Raw genomic sequence first — 20297 nt, forward strand, 5'->3', positions numbered from 1 at the left:
GCCACTCTGCCCAGGTGGGAGAATCAGACCCACAGATGCTCGCCTTGGGCCTGCCCTCAGTTTGTGCTACTGCGTGGGCTGACCCAGGACTTATCCTGGTGTCAGTGAGCCTAGAATCAGGCTTTTTGCCTTTTTGACCTAAGGAGTTCACCGCCACATGTGACCATCCCGGGGGTGGGGGTGGGGGAGCTTTGCAATTGATTGTTCTCCTGCCCGCCCAGCCAGTCTCAGCATCGCTGCTGATCTCTGCACCTCCCTCACACACACGCCCGCTGGCCGCCCCATGGCCACTCCCTACCCCACAGCCAGGGCCAGCTCAAACTTTTTTGCTGCGCCAAACAAAATAAAAGAGTGTCGCCCCGCTGTGCCACCCCCTCCAAGCGCCGCGCCACTGAAACACCCGCCCCGAGTGCCATGCCACTGAAACACCTCCCCGAGTGCCGCATCGCCAAAACACCCCCCTGAGTGCGGTGCTGCCAAAACACCCCCCCAAGCACCATGCTGCCAAAACACCCCCCGAGCGCTGCGCTGCCGAAACACTCCCCTCAAGCGCCGTGCCACGCCGCTGAAACAAAAACAACAACAACAAACCTCGAGCGCCGCCCTACCAAACCAAAACAAACAAACAAACCCCAAGCACCCCCTGCCACCCCAAGATTGACCACCCCTTACAAGGTGCCGCCCCAAGCATGTGCTTGGTCGGCTGGTGCCTGGAGCCGGCCCTGCCCCACGGCCCTGTGCAGGGCTCCGGGCCTGTGGGACATGCACGCACGTGGCCCCCAAGTGCTGAGCGGCCAACCCAGCTCTCCTGACAAACTACAATTTGTTTTATGACAGAAAAGGAAATTGCCCGTCAGTTTCACAAGCGCTGGGAGTCCCTTTGAAGTGCTCTGCCCACAGGGGATGGGCGGGGCCTCTCTTCTCCCTCCATCTCCTCGGCCCCCCAACCTCTAATTACTGGTTGGGAGCAGCTCCCCAGAGAGCCAGGAGGGAGGGGAGGGGAGGTGCCGCTCTCTGTGGATGGGCGTTTTCGCTCCCAACCACTGAACTCCTTCCAAAGGCCGCAAGGGGCTCTGGGCCGCTGAGCCGTTACTGGTGCAGGCCAGGGATGGGGAGCGAGGGGAAAGGACTGAACTAGAGACGGGGCCAAATACTCCGGTGGTGTCAATCAGCGCAGCCCCGTGGACTGCATCTGGGGAGCAGCCCCTCAAGGAATCAGGCAGCCCCCGCGTCATGCCGGCCTGGGAGCGCTGTCCCCAATGCCTGGGCAAGACAGACCCCTGGAGCAGCAACTCAGCCGCCTGGCAACCTTGGGGTGAGGCGCCAGTGCCGTGGGAGCCCCTGCTGACCAGTAAAAGAGGGGGGTCACTAAACGTACATAGGCACCTCCCCACCCCCCAGCAGATCCTATTTCTCCCCTTGCCCCTCATTCCCCCTCCAACTCCCTTCACACTGACCATACTCCCGCTCCCCTTAGAGTTCTCCGCATCCCCCTCACTGCCTCTTCCCTCGTCCATCATCCCCCCTGTACCCCATCTTCCTTCCATCACCCCCTCTGCACCCACATCTTCCCTCCACCACCCCCTGCACCCCATCCTTCTTCCGTCACCCCCTGCATCCCATCTTCCTTCCATTACCCCCCCTGCACCCACATCTTCCCTCCATCACCCCCTGCACCCCATCCTTCTTCTGTCACCCCCTGCACCCCATCTTCCTTCCATCACCCCCTGCACCCCATCCTTCTTCTGTCACCCCCCCTGCACCCACATCTTCCCTCCAGCACCCTCCTGCATCCACATCTTCCTTCCATCACCCTCTGCACCCCATCCTCCTTCCATCACCCCCACTGCATCCCATCCACCTTCCATCACCCCCCTGCACCCCATCTACCTTCTGTCATCCCCACTGCACCCCATCTTCCTTCCATCATCCCCTGCACCCCATCCTTCTTCCGTCACCCCCCCTGCACCCACATCTTCCCTCCAGCACCCTCCTGCATCCACATCTTCCTTCCATCACCCTCTGCACCCCATACTCTTTCCATCACCCCCACTGCATCCCATCCACCTTCTGTCACCCCCACTGCACCCATCCTCCTTCCGTCATCCTCCTGCACCCTTTCCACCTTCCATCACCCCCCACTGCACCCCATCCACCCTCCATCATCCCCCTGCACCCCATCCGCCTTCCATCATCCCCCACTGCACCCACATCTTCTCTCTGTCACCACCTGCACCTCATCCTCCTTCCATCACCCCTCAATGCACCCCATCCACCTTCCATCATCCCCCACTGCACCCATCCTCCTTCCATCACCCCCACTGTCCCTTCCCTCCCTCTGTCACCCCCCCTGCACCCCATCCACCTTCCATCACCCGCACTGCACCCCATCTTCCTTCTGTCACCTCCATGTACCCCATCCACCTTCTGTCACCCCCCTGCAACCACCACTGCCCCTTCCCTCCCTGTCGCCCCCTCTGCACCCCATCCACCTTCCATCACCACCCACTGCACCATCCTCCTTCCATCTCCCCCACTGCACCCCATCTTCCTTCTGTCACCTCCATGTACCCCATCCACCTTCTGTCACCCCCCTGCACCGCATCCACCTTCCATCACCTCCCACTGCACCCCTCCTCCTTCCATCACCCTCACTGCACCCATCCTCCTTCCATCACCCCCCTCCACCCCATCTACCTTCCACCACCCCCCACTGCCCCTTCCCTCCCTCTGTTGCCCCCTCTGCACCCCATCCACCTTCCCCAGACCCCCTCCTACCTGAGGCAGGTTGGTTCTCCCCTTGCAGATCCCACCCTGCCTGCCACACCTCCCCAAACCGGTCCAATTGGCTGGGTACCAGTGACGGCTGTGACTGCAGCCCAGCCCATCAGCAGGGAAGGCAGAGCCAGGGCGTGTCCAAGGGCACCTGGCCCTAGGAGCAGGGTGGGGCTCGGGTATCGCATGGCCAGGGCTGGGAAAGCAGGGACAGAGGTGGGACCAGGTGGGTGCTGAAATAACCCCCTGTCATCCCCCTTCCCAGGGGAAAGCCCCACAGCCTGGGCCCCCACTGATGTATGCTAAATCCAGCAAGGGCAGCATATGGACACTGTGCTGTCATTGGGGGAATGGGGCAGAGGGCTTAACCTCTTCCCTGCCAGCATCTGCTGCAGGGCCTGTGCCCGTCCCCTTTGCAGGGGCTGCGCACCTGCACTTAAAAAAACCAGGACTCCACCCCAGCACAGCGCCTCCCCCTGGGCAGAGCAGCTCCTCCAGTCTCAGTGCCTGGCTGGGCTCTGCACTGCCCAAGGTGAGGGATCCATTCCTGGTGCTGGTGCTGGCAGGGCAGGAACAGAGTCGCCATATGGAGACGCTTCCCGTGTTCCCCGAGCTCTCCTAGGCTGATTGACCGTCCAGTACCTGGTATCTCCAAGCCAGGGTCTCGCCTGGAGTCCTGCTCTGGCCCACACAGCCCCCAGACACAATGCCCCAGGCGGGCACATCACCCCCACTCCAGGTGGGCCGCAATCCACAGTCCAATCCCACTCCCTTTACTCTGGGACCCGGTGCTATGCTGAGCCCGTGCCAGGCCGGGCCCTCTAGCCTGGACTCAGGCAAGTAACCACGAGCCTTATGCAGGGGCTGCTGCCACTGGCTCCCTTTCTGACCCCCAGGGAGCCATGCCAGGAGGTGACTGGCTCAGGCCCTCCTGGGCCTGGGGAGAGTCCTGCTCCATCCAGCCCCCTTCTCACAGGGTGACTGGCCCTGTTCGGAGGAAGCAGGGGCCAGTGCACCTGTTGCTCTTTGCAGAGGGTGTTTGCTGGGACCGGAGAGGGGAGGGACAGGCTTACAGGGAACTGGGGGAAGGGTCCTGGGGGTGCTGCTGTGAGTGGGAATTATCGAGGTTTCCTGCAGACCTTTGACCAGGAGGAAAGCGTTTGGCCAGCGGGAGCACAGGAGTGGAAGACTCCAGCCACGGAGGGCAGAGAGTGGCCTTCGGTGGCAGTGAAGAGCTGCAGAGACTAGACTTTTGGGGGGGAGGAGTCGAAAAGTCCCCAGGACTCAGCGACGTTTTATACCAGTAAACTGGGCGCTGGGAGATGGGACCTCTTTGAGCAAAAATAAAGGCTGTGTGGAGTTTATTTAAGGCACCCCTTGAAGGGGGAAACAGAGGCAGGGCTGGTGCAGAGTCAAGTCTGGCCAGCAGGGGGTGCTGCAGGGCAGAGGTACCATCACACCGCTGCCTAGAATCACGGCGCAACCCAGCAAGGTGTGGGGAGCATCCGTCCCCCTCTGGGTCAGCAGGAATCACTAGCCCAGGCCAGGCCATGGCTAGCAGGAGCCCAGTGCTTGCGGTGTCAAAGCTGGGTGCTCTGTCCTGCCCAGGCCACTTCCCAGTGGGGTTCGGGCAGCCTCACACACTGTGCTGGCCACCTTGTGCCAGCCGGGGCCCCGACTCACCACTGCCCTCCTCTGTGCCACAGCAGGGTCCCCAGCCTGGCCTGGATCTCCACCCAGCCCCTAGGATCTGGTAACTTCTCTCCATCTCCCTTGCCCTCAGCCCCCAGGCGCGTCGCTCCCAGGCGTCCCTTGCTATGTATCAGCGAACTGCAGCTGAGCTGACTCAGAGAGTCTTGTGGCTGGCTGGGTGAGAGTGGAAGCAGGCGGGTTGAGGAGTGAGATGAATCAGGAGACCTGTGCAGGCGGGGAGTGGGATAATGCGGGGGGTGGAGGGGCGGCAGGTTGGGATTGAGGTGCATTGGGCAGGGCTGGCAGGATGGGGGGAGTTCAGGGGTCCGTTAAATGGGAGCAAGGGGGCAACTCAGAAATGAGGTGTATCTGCAGAGCTGCTGGGCAGGGAGGGCAGGGGGGAGAGGATTGGAATAAATGGGGGACTGCAGGTTGGGCTTGAGGAATGTCATCAGCAGGGCAGGTGAGAGGGGGAGGAAGCCGGTACAAATTACCAAGGTCCGGTGGTCAGGTGTTTCCCACTTTGCCATAGATTCCTTGTGTGACCTTGAGGAAGCCTCTTTTCTGCTCTGTGCCTCAGTTTCCCCACCTGAAAAAGTGCATAATGACTAGAGCCGGACAGGAACTGGATTTTCCATTTCGTGGAAAAGTCCATGATTTCAAATATTTTTCTGTTCCAAAATGGATCATCCCCACCTCCAAATTTCTCCCACAATGAAATTCCGAAAAAAAAATCTCCTTTTGGATTGAAGGAAACGCTTCCTTCTGATCAGCCTGGAACATTGTGTTCTGTTTCCAATCTTTTAAAACTATTTTAAATGTATTCTTCTATAAACAACCCAGGAATTTCATTTCCCAAAGAGCACCAAGACCTCCCATCATGAAAATGTCCAGGCGGGACATTATTGAAACGTTGTGTGTGGGTGGTGGTTTTTGTAAAGAAATTTTGTAGAAATCCACACGTGGCTCGAAACGTTTCGATTGAGACAAAAATGGCCCTTTTTATCAAAATGACGACAAACTTCCAGCCAGGTCTGCTCCTGAGCCTTTTCCCTCAGCGATCCATTGTTACGGCATGCCAACGCTGCAATGGGAGTGGGATTGTGGCATGGGAAGGCGCCCCCATTCTGGCTTTGGTCTAGCTGGCACTGCTGAAAATAGCAGTGGTGTGCACTACAAACCCACCCAGAACCCTGGCTACGTACTGGCATTCCAAGCCCGTGCTGCCATGTCTTCCCAGCTATTGGTACCTGGGCAAGCTAGACAAAGGCAAGTGTGGGTCTGCGGGGTTCCTTGCACCAGTGCCCTGGCCCGTGCCAAGTGCCATGCAGCAGCTGGCAGAGAGGATCTCACCTACCAGCACAGCTCGGAGCCAGTTCTGGAGTCCTATTCCCCTTTGGCGAGAGGAAGACCTTCCCCCACTCCACCACACCACCCTCTCCAGGGAGCGGAAGCCCCCACAGCTGCTCCCTCGAGGTGCAATCCTCTTTCCTGTGGGATCGCTGAGCTCCTTGGAGCTTTTCCCGGCCAGGCCAGCGCTTCCGGGATTAAACCAAAAGCTCCTCCACAAAGGATTTGGCAAGCGCAGGAGCCTCTCCTCCTCCCTGAGACTCTCTCAGCACCACAAGCAGAAATCCCCCACCTGGCTCACAATGCTCTGCCCTGCACCTCCCCAGAGCAGCAAGTCCTGCAGGCATGGGAAACTCTCTGGAGTCTCTGTAGGGTGCAGCGCTAGGTATAAACAGCCATGAGGGGAGGGCAAGGATGCCATTAGGAATACCTATCCCTCTCTTGCTTTGGGGCCTCATGGGCTAAGCAGGGATCAGTGCTAGGATGGGAGAGGCCTGTGGAACTCCCAGCTGCTGGACGGGAGGCTGGTGAATGTCCAGGTGGTGCTCTTCTCCCTGCTATCAAACGCATCGATCTAGCCCAAGTTCCTGGGGTGCCTGTTTCGCGTGAGACCTAAAACCTAGCCCCTGATTTGTTTACGATCATTGGCAAGCCCACAGCGCTTTTTGCAAGAGTAGGGATATTAAATCCCAACGTGGCTATTTCCTTCTGCCTTTGTACATTCCCCAGCTGGGCTCCCTTGGAACTGGGACCCTTCAGAGCTGTCTGTCCAAAACCGCGGCAGCAGGTTGCCTGGGCAGCTGTTGCGCGGTGGCCGCTCTTCTCTCCAGGAGGGGCTGCATCTCAGCGAGTGGGGAAGTGATTCTTGTACACTCCTTGAGATGAAAGGCATTTGAGAAACGCAAGGGATTAGGAAAAGAAGGCGAGTGCTCCTTTCCCGAGCCAGACTAATCCCTTCTACACGCCGTGTAATTTAGCATCTGAAATTCAACCTCGATACCTTCACACACCATAGCCGCTGTACATCCCCACACACTTTCAGCGATGTGTGACACATGGCCGCGCCTAATCCTCATCACGTACAGGACGCTTAACAAGAGCGGCTCCTTTGCTTCAGCTGCCCAGGCTAAACTGGAGACTGAAACTGAAATCAGGAGACCGCACGCCAGGTTGTGATCCGAGAGCCATGTGAATCAGGGGAAACTCCCATGGCATTAACGTGGTTTAAGAGTCAAAGCAGGCCGATATTTCCTACTCACACTTGATGTCGTTATTTATTTTATAGTAGGGCCTAAAGGATCCAGCCAAGGCTGGGACCCGGTTGTGTTGGTAGGAGACTTTTGCTGCCCCAAGGAGTCCAAATAGACAAGGGGTGGGGGGGAGTGACTGACTCATAATCGTCCACGCTGGCAGAGCTGGGAAGAGAACCCAGGAGCACAGAACCCTAGCCCAGTGGGACATACCTCTAGAATAGCCCCTAGCAAGATATGGTAAACAAATTTCCCATTTGCAGCCACAGGAACAGCATAGTGAAAGGGTTAATCCTGAAATTCCCCTCCATCCAGGAACAGAGTGACCCCTGCACCAGGTCCGAGTGCCAGCCTCAGCCTCGCCCAGCTTTGGATGGGGACAGTCATCCGCTGCCTGTCCTTTCCCACTACTGACACATCTCAGAGGGTTCCAAGGAGTGGCTGGGCCTCCTGGCTGCAGATCTGTCACCAGTTCACAGGAATCGAGAGCCTTTCATCTTCCCATGGGGTTTCCTGTGAACCATTTTTTTCATGTTAGAAGCCAGCACTGGATTACGTACGCGGGAGGAGAACACCAAAGTATGGTGCTTCTGGGATGCATGAAAGGGCTTGATTCCTGGCTACAGATCCACACCAGAGCCTACCCCCGCAGCAGGGGGATTTCCAGAACATCAAGAGTTATTGATGCTGGAGTTTATGATTTATTAGCCTGCAAGATCTTTGGGGCAGGGGCTGTGTGTGGGGCTGACAAAAGGGGGGAGTAAGGGAGGGAAAATCATACTGGGGCCCTGAGCTCAGAGTCCCGCCAAAAAATCTGTAGCATCTGTGTAAATAAAGTGAAATGGGAGACAGTGGGGCCCCAGCAAACTGGATGTCGTGGGGCCTCAAATTTCTCTCTACAGGCCTAGCTCTGTGTGTGTGTGTGTGTGAGAGAGAGAGAGAGACTGGAAGGGACCTCGAGACGTCATCTAGTCCAGTCCCCTGCACTCATGGCAGGACTAAGTATTATCTAGATAAATTTGTTAGTCTCTAAGGTGCCACAAGTACCTCTGTTCTTTCTTTGAGCTTTTAGATGCTACTCAGTAGACATGTTAAAGATGGATGGGTGTATCTAGCTACGCTCTGCGCTTTGCAGCACAAACCGAAGGCCATGGTCCCTGCTACAAAGCACTCCCAGTCTATTGGTCTAAGAAGAGATACACACCGTTTGTATTCCATAAAGACAGGCTGCTCTGGCCAGCTCGGAGTTAGCAGGACTGCTGCTGTTTGAGTAGAAGGCTGCTTGTAGGCTGGAGGAGTCGAGCTGACCCTCCACTAATAGGATGTCATAAAAACATAAGAATGGCCACTCTGGGTCAGACTAATGGTCCATCTAACCCAGTATCTTGTCTTCCAACAGTGGCCAATGCCAGGTGATCCAGAGGGAATGAACAGAACAGGTAATGATCAACAGATCCATCCCCTGTCGCTCATTCCCAGATTCTGGCAAACAGAGGCTAGGGACACCATCCCTGCCCATCCTGGTTAATAGCCATTGGTGGACCTATCCTCCAGGAACTGATCTAGTTCTTTTTTGAATACTGTTACAGTCTGGTTACAGTCTGCTCTCTACTGCTCTTCCTCCCGAAGTGGATGGACCTAGTGATCGAAGAGGGTTTTTCCAGCCCAGCTGCCAGCTCTAGCCATCCTTAAACAGGGACGTTCCAGGAAGAAAACAGGGACATGGTTGTTCATTCTACTGATGTGCACCAGCCGGCGGGCCCAATCTAACGGACTCACAGAGTTTCAGGCCAGAAGGGACCATTAGGTCATTGAATCTGATCTCGTGCATAGCGCAGGCCAGACAACTTCACCCCCATGAGTTTGATACGCTCTCATTGAAGTCAATGGAAAGACTCCGCTGACCTTAGTCAGCTTTGATCAGGGCCCAGGAACGGTCTTTGGAGGGCTGGCCAATATTCCTGGCCACAGAGACTTGTCCCTCCTAAATCAGGACACCTGGCATGCAGCTGCCTCTCACCGCTATGGCCCACAAACAGCCAATATGGCCCCCTCAGCGAGATGTCTCCCAGCCAAGGGCCGCAGAGCTTTGCGTTGTTGCTCCTGCCAGTGGGTTATGCAAGGGGTGGGAGGAGGGTTGGTGAAAGGACGGGGCGGGGGCCCTCATAGTCAAATAGAAACATCCCTCTGTGTCCACACACTCCATCGACAAAGCCCAGAGAGCGAAGTCGCTTCAGTTTGCAGTGCCCTCCTGTGACCTCCAGGTGACCGAGAGCAGAGTTTGGAATGGGGTCAGCTGTGTTTTGCTTTGGGGCTTTCTCCAGAATTTGCCAGGAATGTCAGTAGCTGTCAGGCACTCGCCATCAGGCTAATCTAGCCAGCTGATCTCATCTAGATACCCAGTAGCCACCTCTTCTACTTGATCTCTCAAATCTCTCTCTGTTGTATCTTAGCTATCTAGTCTCATGTACTCATTTATCTGCCTGGTCCCCTGCACATCTATCTATCCCCATACACATGCCAATATCTATCTATCTATCCATCCCCATACACACCCCACTATCTATCTTTCTATTCCCATACACACCCCACTATCTATCTATCCATCCCCATACACACCCCACTATCTATCTATCCTTTACTCTGATCCCTCTTCTTTGTATCCACCCATCCATCTATCTATCCATCCCCATGCACCCACATCTACTTATCCCCCATCCCTTCTGTCTCTCTCTTTTTACAGCACCCAAAGGTGTGCTGAGCTGGCTGCAGTGCCAACAGAAGGGCTGGGTCCCTGCTAGGAAGCCCCAGCTGTCTACAGCTACACAGAGGCGAGAGACCGGCCCAGGCAGCCGGTGGCCACCCCTCCAGAGGTGCTAATGATCACGCCTCACTCTAGTTACGTTCCCAAGCGCCCAGGAGCCGGCGGGTTCCGGTGTGTCCGGCCGGGGTGTGTGGGCCAAGCACGTGTCCATCGCCCTGCCCGCGATCGGGCCCGTGGAGCAAGCTGGGAGGGAGCCCAGCGCTGGAGCCGGTGTCCCCCCGCTAACCACCCCCCGTGTGGGCTCCGCGGCCGTCCGGGGCCGGGAGTCAGCGGCGCCGGCCCTGCCTGGAAGGGTTAAAAGCAGCTGGGGCAGGTAGGGGGGCGGAGCTGGGCTAGGAGAGAAGCGGAGCGCGGCCGAGAGTCGGGGCGGGATCGCTCTGCTCACCTGGGCTCGCTCGCTCCGCACTGGCTGCGGGGACCGGCTCTGGCCAGCGGCCGAGGGGCTCTGCCCGTGGGGCGGGCGGACCGGGCGCCCCGGCGAGGACGGCTCCGCGGGGAGATCGCGGCACCCCCGGGCCCCGCTGAATCCGCAGGTAGCAGAACTTCGTGGGGCTGCCCCTGGGCGCGCCCCCCGCGGATGCTAAGGCGGGAGTGGGGGCGGCTGTCCGCGGCGCCGGCGCTTGGGGGGCAGCGGGTTGTGTCCAGGGGCGTTCCGCGCCCCTGGGAGCCAGGCGGGGAGGGGCCTCGGGACCGGGTCCTCCCTTCTCCCGTCGTGGGGCACCTGCTGCTGAAGCCCCGGGAGTTCCTGCGGCCGCGATCGCTGCTGCGTGGGGGGAGAAGGGCCGCGGTTCCCCAGGTAGGTTCCCCCCCGCTACGACGGTAGCTGCGCCAGGGCGGCCCCCCAATGCACAGGGGGCCGGGGTGCAAAGTGGGATATGCTCAGGATGCCCTACGAGGGGGCTAGGCTGGTATTAATTCAGTCCAGCCTCTGGTCTGAACTGGGCCCAATCCAGCCCCTGTCCCCCGCCACCAAGGTTGTGGTTGATTGGACCCCTGGCCAGGATCGATTGAAGGGGAGATGATCTTGGCTTCCTGCCACCCCCCTCTTCAATGCCGGCCACCAGCAGCTTGTTGTTGGTTTCTGCTCAGTGCCTCAGTTTCCCCACTTGTAAAATGGTGCTCGTGCATCTTAGACTTTCCTCAGGGGGTGCAGGGAAAGGGGCTTGAGGGGTTTATTAGTGGAGCTGCTCAGGAATTTATCAACACATTTATTTATTTTTGCTGGAAAATGTGAAAACCAAAAGTGCTCACGGGAGCTGCTGGCCGGTTTTTCTGTACTGAGCAGCAAATAATCCTGTGGCACCTTATAGACTAACAGACATTTTGGAGCATAAGCTTTCGTGGGTGAATACCCACTTCGTGGAATGCATGTAGTGGCTACATGGATTTCCTGTATTGAAAACATGTTTGGATTTCTATTTTTGGGAAACGTTGGTGTTTTCTGAATGAAACAGTTCCTGGTTTTGGATCAAAGAGAGAGATTTATTTCAAAGATGTCGCGTGTGTTCACAAAAATTGTCACGATTCCAACTTTTTGTCCTGACTGGGGATGGGAAAATGTTTCAGAGACCATGTGTTAGTGACATGGCCAGGAGCGGCTGCAGTGGGTGGGGCCTCTGCTTTGTTAACCAAGTGTAGAACTGGAAGGAGGATCTGATTCTCTGCTGGTGTCAATCCGGAATGACTCCTGGGAAATCAGGGGGATGATTCTGCATCTGTGCGTGCCTCACTGAGGTGACAAATTGGCCCCAGGTCTAGACTGATGTTGACATCCCCACTGGAGCCTAGAGAGAGCTGGGATAGGAAGAGGCAAAGCAAGGACTTATGCCTGCCCTGGCTCCTTAGCAGGGGAATTAGACAGATCCCCGTGTCACCCAAACCTTGTACGCTGAAACTGGCCCTGCAGAGTCCTAGCTTGGCCCTAAGAGGGATTGGGTCCTTTCAGGGCACCGTTGCTTCTTAAGCAGTTTTACCATGTAGCGCAGCCTGGCTTTGATGGCTCCTGTGCTCAGTTCTTCCCCTAGACACTGCTACCCTTTGGAGTCAACCCGAGTCCTGTGCTGGCAGGGCTGGGCCTGCTGGTGATAGCTCTGGATCCCGGCAGGAGCCATCCCCAGGGATCCAGCTTCCTACTGATGGAGTCTGTGTGTGTGTTTGCAATTAACCTGGGGCGGGGGAGTGTAGGAGCCTGTCTGAGTTCTGCAGGAAAGGGCTATTGAATTGCACGTTTTACCAGTGAGCGAGGCCGGGGTGGGTCCTGCAGGGCTGGGCGCTGAGATCTCCTAGGGGCTGCTTGGCTGAATCTGTTTATGCCACGCAGGAAGGGAGGGAGCTGGGCACCTGTTCACAGATGCAGCCTGGCCCATGATTCCATACAGAGAGGGGACCACATCCGTTCCTGCCCCCGGCTGCTGGCCAGAGGGCTGCCATGTTTGTGGGCCTTATCCTGAGATACACCACATGCCCTCAAGTGGCCACTGATGTCAGAGAAACCTGAGGGCCCTTAGCACCCCTCAGGCTCAGGGCAACTCAGTGGTTAAAGAGGGCTCTGCTGTTCTGTGCCGGGGGGGGGGGGAAATCTTCTTTCTCTCCTGATTTTTTCCCCCCACCACAGTGTTAACCCTTTACGCACCTCTCTCCATCAGCAGCTGGACCTGCTCAGTTCTGGGGAAGCCAGCCCAGATCGTATCAGCACCCTGGGCACCTTCCCAGTTGGCTACTTGGTTAGTTCCCTTCCCTGCTTTGCTTTTCCTAGGCACTGTTGCTCCCTTACCCCTGGTGGTGGAAGGTCCATGAAGCCTTTGTCCAGAAGGTCAGCTTCACCCAAGCAAGCTCAACCCTGCCCTGTTGGGCCCTGTCTGGCCTGAACCATGATGACAGCAGCTTCTGGACCTGGCTGTAGCTAGCATGGTTGTAGTGCAGTTTCCCAGTCCATGCTGGATTGCAGGGGTAGGGTGGGAAGTGTTACTCTTTAAGCCACCCTGCTAGCTAAAATCATGCACTGGGCCCCACCCTCTCATGGGGTTGTGATTTTTGTTGGATGTGGACACAGTCCACCCTATGCTGCAAGTGTGTTTCAGACCAGAACCCTAGCATGGTCAGCGTCATGGAGCCAAAGATGAGGCTGGAGCAATGCCACCTGGGAGGGAATTCCACTCCCAGCTCCACCTCCCCACCGAAATGTGGGGGAAAGAGTGTTCTTCTGGTTAAGGCTTATGGAGACTTGAACTCGGCTCTGAGCCCCACAGTTTCTGAGTGGGCAGAGAATTGGATTTGGTGTCCCGAGTCCAAATATACGAGGAACCTGTTTGCTCAGTCAGGCACCATCAGTGTGAACTCTAGTCAGTTTCTGATGTTGAAACAAACATAACTTCAGGCCTGGAGTCTGTCCCCATCTCCCTGCCTGTACAATAATTGTTCTCCCTCCCCTCCACTCCTCTTGGGATGAGAGACCCACACAAACTCAGAGGGGAAATTGACTAGCCAGAGGGGAGCTGTGAAACTGACTTGAGACACAGTTAAAGAGGCTGTAAACAAACAAGGGGAAAAAAAGCAGAGAAATGTATTTTCTCCTCTGATCTTTGTCACCTCCACCTGCTCAGATGGCCTTGAGTGTCCCCCACCAGGCAGTGAGTGCTATAAATCCTTCTCTGTGCCAATCCCCAGACACCATCCAACTGTTTCAAACCTCCAGCTAGAGAGGCCTGCCTATCTAGCTTCTAACTCAAGAGATCACTGGTTCAATCCCTAGTGTTTTGGCCAACACGGCAACTGTCACATAAGCATGCCCCCATCCCCCCCTCCCGGGTGTTACTTATAACAACGGCGGGTAAAAGCTTTCCGACAGGGTGTGATTTTTTTGCTCTGTTTTTTAATTGAGGTTGGGTGTCCCCTTTAGCGCTGCTGCAGGTCCTTCGGTGAGAGGATCTGTGGGGGACAACGCATGAGAAAGGGGACAGAAAACTCCCGTCAGCTGCCCTGGTGATATGGGGGGAAGTTCAGGATGCTGCTGGTAGCGACCATTTCTGGAGCAGCATCGTTCTTGATTTCTATACATCTGGGGCTGGCATATGCATCCTCTTTCCAGGACACCTCTTGGTGTGTCTGTGGATTTTTATCCCTGTTTTCCTGCTGTCAGGGCTGTCTTTGCCCTATTCCCGTACGTCCACCCACACCTCTCCGTGTCGTCATACATGCGGATTTGCACATATTTGTCCGTAGCAATGCAGGGCAGGGTAGGGGGAAGTGGGGAGAGAGTAAGGGGAATGAAGCTTTCGGTTTTCCTTGGTTCTGTCCAAATGGAGTCAGGATTTTCCAGCATCCCCTGGCCTGAGGGTGAGGATTCTCCTGTGCAGTGCTGGGCTGTCTGGATTGGGTCTCCAGCGAATGGTCATTAGCAGGAAGATGAGGAAGGTTATGGGGGCCCAGGAGAGTGCGCGTTGGGAGGATGTATGTAGAGCTGCCAAGTGGGGGAGCAAGATGGGGTACAGGGTACCAAGGCCGAGCAAGACTCCTGGGGGCAGGAGACAATTGGAGCAGAGCGAGGGCTGCGCCCCAGGGAGGAGACTGGGTACCACTCCTGGTGGAAACTTGAGGGCGGGTGCTAGTACTGGCAGGTGGATTTCGACATTGGGGTGGGGCGCCTCGCCCCAATGGGGCTTCCACAGCTCAGCAGAGTGAGTCACCGGCTGGGATCCTGAGAAACAAACGGGGATCCCGTGGGACCCAACACAGGCCCTGAACCCTGATCTCAGTTGCTGTGGAGCAGGGCAGGGCTGGCTGGCGACTCCTGCCCTGGGACAGGCAGACAGGCCCTGAGTGAGCTGCTGACATGGTTACAGGGAGAACAGGACTCCTGCCCCCATATCATCTGGGCAGTGGGAGCTGTAGGCTCTGTGTCCCAGCTGCCTGGGAACGCTGCTTTGTGGTGGTGGCTGCCCTGCAGCAGCGAATGGTGCTGTGTTTAGCATCCCTAGGCTCTGCAGCTGCGGCCCTGCTGGGCACTGGCTGCCGTTTAACAACCATCTTGATTCCCAGTTGAAATTTATCAGAGTCTGGAAAGTCACAGCACTGGCTCCCCAGAAATCTGCTCATGGGGTGTTAAACTGACCCCTTAACTCCCTTGTGCCACCGTCAATCGCCCAGACTTCTGCTTGTTACCCTGGCACTGTTGCCCAGACGGACCAGAGGCTGCCTTCTGCATCACTGTTGCAGCCCCCAGTCTGCTAGTGCAGCCGGGAAGGGAGAGGGAACTCGGGGTTGTTGAGTGAGGGGAACGGAGTTTAGTGGTTTGGGGATGGTGACCAGCATCAGCCTCCAGTGAAGTGGTCTAAACCGCTGCACAGGTCTGTCCTGACCGGCAGCCGGATGGCCCACGCCCACTGCTGTTGAGTGCTGAAGGACAACTGGTGCCAGAGCAAAGGCCACCAGCCTGCCTCATGTGAGAGGATGGGTGGCCCAATGGTTAGGGCATTGGCCTGGGGATTGGGAGACCCTGGTTCATGTCTCTGCTCTGCGGCAGGCTTCCTGTGCAGGCAAGTCATGAAATCTCTCTGTGCCTCAATTGCCCCTTGCAGGGGTGTTATCGGGATAAATGTGTAGGACACTGAAATGCTCAGGTGATACAGGGGCCAGATAAGTATGCAAGATAGAGAGCTGAGGCCCTGTGAAATGCCCATGGGCTTGGTGTGAATGCTGCATCAATATCGCAACCCTGCCGTCAGGCAGCATGAGATGAAATCGGGTGCTGTGGGGTTGGTGCTGGAAAGCAGCTGAGCTCCAGGTGGGACCAACCCAGTGGAACTGTCCCCTGGAAGGATCTGGTGTCCATCTGTCCCTCCCTCCTGGGGATCAGCTGTACACAAGGGAAAGACAGGAGGCTGTGCCCCAAGATTAAAGTCTCGGCCCTGTATATTCTGCAGCAAAGGGTAACCTACATTCTGGTGGCCTCCTTGTGAGTGATGCAGTGCAGTGATGTTCTGTTCTGTGGGACGGCTGAGCTCCTTTCTACATCTACTGCTGACCCCGGCATCGTCCCAGTCCTCTGAGGACTTCCCTGTTGTCCCTTTGCTGCAGATTGCAACCCGTCAGCTGGGGCAGCGCTCAGACGCTTCCTAAGACAGAGCCAGGACCACGGAAGCTGAGAAGCCCCATGGCAGTATTGGGCCTATGGCACATGACTGAGCAATCCTGATTCCATCCCGTAGGGACACACAAGCTAGTGATTGTTTATACTCCAATCAGGGACTCAGCCCTCCCCTGTAAGAGGGTGGGGGGGCTTTGTCTGCCTGGGGAGACCCCAGCTCTAGCCCTAAAATGCAAGCGCCGGCCAGCGAGGCACCATCGCTCAGGATACTAGTCACAAGGGGCAGTGAGGAAGGCTTTTCCTTGTGCACGGTGCTGCATGACTAGCCAGCTACCTTATGGAGGGAAGGATGGGGGCAAGGTTTGGCTTGCTTTAGATTGGCCGCTGCGCCAGGCAGGATACCTCCATGGGCCAACTCTTAGGGATGGCCCATACCTGACCGACCAGCTCCTGTGTTCTTAGCGCCACTCCCGCAGGGATGGGCCCGACGAGCAGCGCCGCGGGCCTGTTCTGGGGCGTTCTACGGAGCTGTGCAGAACAAGGCTCTAAATACCCCACTAGGCCTCCCACCGCCCCTGCCACCCCGGGCCCAGTTCAGAGGTGCTCCAGAGCAAAGCTGGAGCCTCTTCCATCCAGCAACGCAGACGATCAGTCTGTAATTACTGTAATCCACCTCCCAGAAGCTGCCTATTAGAGGGGCCTGTCTCCGAGGGCCTTTTAGGAACAGAAACTAAACTATACTTAAATCTGCTCCTCCCCCTCCTTTTTTAGGAGCCTCTAAAATACCTTCAGAAACACCCTGGCCATCTGGACAGCGCACAGAGGGGAAGATGCAAAGCTGAGATGCTGTCCAGGGACCATACAGGGCTGGGCAGCTCAGGGGCTCTGCGGACAGAGGGGAGCTGTGAGGGGATGGGGAGCAGCATCAGATCTATCATCCAGGGTGTCTGTTGCTTCAGGATTCTTAGCACCACCTGCCACGCGTCACAGAGCCAAAGCCCATTGAAGTCAACCTGAGCGTTTCCACTGACTCCAACCAGCTTTGGATGATGAGTGTGAGGGTGAAAGGCTCATGTTCTGTCCTGTCCACCTCGCCTCCCCTGATTCGATGACCCAACTGGACAGCCTTTCAGCTGGAGGGCATCAGCCCTTGGGGGCAGGGTTGGGGGCAAAGGATGGTGACCTAATTGCTAGAGCACTGGATGGGGACTCAGGAGATCTGGGTTCTATTCCTAGTTCTGCCACTGACCTTCAATAAGTCACTACTCTTCTCTATGCCTCAGTTTCCCCATCTGTAAAATGGGGATAATGATACAGCCCTTTGAGAGCTACTGATTGAAAAGCTCTCTAGACAATCCCCTTGGGATAAGAACCATCTTTTATGGTCTGTGTTTGTACAGTGCCTAGCGCCACACGGTCTGGATCCCAGACCAGTGCTCCTAGGGGGCTATGGAAATACAAATAATATGAAAAACCAAGGTCTTGTTGTTGTCCTGGTGTCCTCTGTCCGGTTGCTGGGAGGTTGGTGGCACAGCCATATGAGAAAGGAGCAGTCTCTTGGCCATATTCATCCACCGAAATCAGTGGGGTTACTCCCGGGATGCATTTGGCATCCTGTGCCGAGCTTGGTGCAGAGGGGGACTCAGCAGGATCCCAGCCCCCAGTGAAACAAATGACCTGGCCCAGACCCATCTCTGGCTCCATGGTTGAAGGGCAAACTCGGGCCAGTTCCAAGGGAAGGCAGTGCAGGGTTAAGTGCATGGGAGGGGAATGAGCATGACTCCCGACTCAGACCCCTTCCTCTCCCTCTCTCTCTCCTGCTCCAGGTCTGCCGGAGCTGCGGCCCCGCTCTGGAGTCTGGCAATGCTCACGGCTGTCTGCGGGTCTCTTGCCAATCAGCACTCGGACACGCCGCGCGCCTCCTCCCCGCGCTTGGACCTGCAGCCCTACCAGCCCCACGCCAACTCCGAGGCGGGCGGCGACTTCCCCTCCCCTCTCCAGCCCACAGAGCTCCAGCACCTGCCCTTGGCAGGCCCCGGGGTGGAGTTCGCGGCTGCCCCTGGCTATGATCTGCATGGCTCTTCGAGGCTAGACCTGGATGGTGACAGCCTGCTGGCCCCCGGCACATACTCCAAGCTCCTGCAGCCGCCTCCCGAAATGGCGCACCCCTATGAGCCCTGGTTCAGGCCCTCGCACCCCAACAACGCCGCCGAGGATGGCGGCGTGAATCCCTGGTGGGACCTCCATGCCGGATCCAGCTGGATGGAGCTGCAGCCGGCTCAGGGCAGCCTGCAAGCCCCTGGCCCCGTGGGTGGACTCCAGCCTGTGCTGGGGGGTTACAGCTCCGCTGAGCACCAGCTCTGTGGCCCGCCGCATCACCTCCTGCCCTCGGCCCAGCACCTGATGGGCCAGGAAGGGCTGAAGCCACTCGACTTGCCTCCAGAGCCGCAGGTTCTCGAGCAGGCTGTGGATGGTACTGCTAGGCCAAAGAGCTCGAGGCGATCAGTGCCCCGGAGTGCCGGGCAGGCAGTGTGCAACTGCCCAAACTGCCAGGAGGCTGAGAGGGTGGGTCCATGCCCGGACGGGGCCAAGAAGAAGCATCTGCACAACTGCCACATCCCCGGCTGTGGCAAGGCCTACGCCAAGACGTCCCACCTGAAAGCCCATCTCCGGTGGCACAGCGGGGACCGGCCCTTCGTCTGCAACTGGCTCTTCTGCGGCAAGCGCTTCACCCGCTCCGACGAGCTGCAGCGGCACCTCCAGACCCACACGGGGACCAAGAAGTTCACCTGCCCCGTGTGCAGCCGGGTCTTCATGAGGAGCGACCACCTCAGCAAGCACATGAAGACGCACGAGGGCGCCAAAGAGGGAGCGGAGGGGGAGGGCAAGAGCGGGGCAGACCCTCCGGGGAAAGGCAAGAGGGAGCCCGAGGCTGGCAGCTCCAGCCCTGCGACCCAGCCCAACTGAGCCTCTCTCCCCTCCGAGATGCCCCCTCCTCTCTCCGGTACCGCAGGATGGACGCTCCCTACCCCGCGCCGGGTCTCCCTTGGCAGGGCCATGCTTTGGGCCATGATCCCTGGGCCGGGGCGTACGTGGCTTGTCCTCTGAGCATGAAGCTATATATTCTGTAGGAGGAAAGGATGCGATCTCGGTGCGTTGGGCACAGGGCCTCTCCTCCCCTAAGGGGCTGGGAGGGTCCGGCCCGAGGGCTGGTCTGCAAACCAGAAGAGGAAGGGCGTTAAGGGCTGGGACCTTTTTTTGAAGGATCTGAGTTGAGGAATTGTGCTGATGGGGTGGAGGTACAGGGCAGGAGGTGGGGGTGGCCCCATGCAAAGTGGCGGGGCGGGGAGGGATGTCTTCGGTGGAGGCTGGTGTCCCGGGTCCAGATGCTCCCTGCTGAACAGCAAAGTCAGAGTCTGGAGAGCTGTGCTCTGGGCTCAGCTGGCAGAAGAGGCAGGCAAGACACTAGAACTGAGGGTGGTCTTAGGCCACCCTACCACCTCCATCTGCTGCCTTTCCCCTCCCCCACCCCATCACCTCCTCCCCTCCCCCATCCACCGCCTCTCCTCTCCCCACCCCCGGACCATTTTCTCCTCTTCCCCTCCTCAACGCCTCTTCCAGCCCCCCACCCCCACCCCACCCTGCTGCGCACTTCACATTCCACCCTGCAAAATGACCCTCCTGGCCCGATCCCCTTTGCTCCCTGCTGCCCTGCCTGGGAAGCTCCCAGAAGCTGGCTCCTGCCCTGGGGCGGTTTCGCTCATCTGGCTGCTCTCGCTGGGCTGCAGAAGCTTCCCTGCTTGCTCGGGGATCCTCTCGCTCGCCTGCCCACCCCCTGCTTTGTGTTGCTACAACTTCTGGCAGGAGGGAGGCTGCTTGGAAAGAACATCAAGGGGGACCCGGAGCACCCAGGGCCCTTCCCTCTTGGCCGCAGCCGTCCAGACACGTCTGGGGCCAAAAGGGGAGACTATAACAGCGGGTTGGGAAAGGCTCATTTACAAGCAGCTTGTCCCAAAGGGAACCCCCTGGAGAGGGGGAGCGGAAGGGTTCACTGCTCTTCCTCCTCCCTTAGCCCCCCCCAGGTCCCCCCCCCCCGCAAAGGAACAGACCCCCGCCATTCCCCAAGACATGTACGAGCTGGGATCAGCCCTTAGAATCCAGCCTCGAAGCTGCCGCAGGGCAGAGAGCCCTCGGTCTCTACTGACCCGGCATGGTTTGGGGCAAAGCTGTCCCTGCCCAGCTACCCGGGGCGGGGGTGGGGGGAAGTTGAGCTGCCCCCACAGGGTGCTCAAGGGAGGTTGAGCGGCTGCCGTGTCGTACA

At 57.7% G+C, this 20297-nt stretch overlaps 1 protein-coding gene across 1 annotated transcript; it reads left to right on the forward strand.

Moving 5' to 3' along the window:
- The first annotated feature begins 17839 nt into the window (after window positions 1-17839).
- On the forward strand, window positions 17840-18943 carry SP6 (Sp6 transcription factor). The gene has a single exon (XM_050934841.1). The coding sequence runs from the start codon at window positions 17840-17842 to the stop codon at window positions 18941-18943; it is 1104 nt and encodes a 367-aa protein (XP_050790798.1).
- Window positions 18944-20297: the final 1354 nt, after the last annotated feature.

The sequence above is a fragment of the Gopherus flavomarginatus genome, chromosome 25, assembly GCF_025201925.1.
Source record: "Gopherus flavomarginatus isolate rGopFla2 chromosome 25, rGopFla2.mat.asm, whole genome shotgun sequence".
NCBI classification, from domain to species: domain Eukaryota; kingdom Metazoa; phylum Chordata; order Testudines; family Testudinidae; genus Gopherus; species Gopherus flavomarginatus.

Coding starts and splice junctions, on each gene's coding strand:
- SP6 (XM_050934841.1), top strand. CDS start 17,840: ATGCTCACGGCTGTCTGCGGGTCTCTTGCCAATCAGCACTCGGACACG.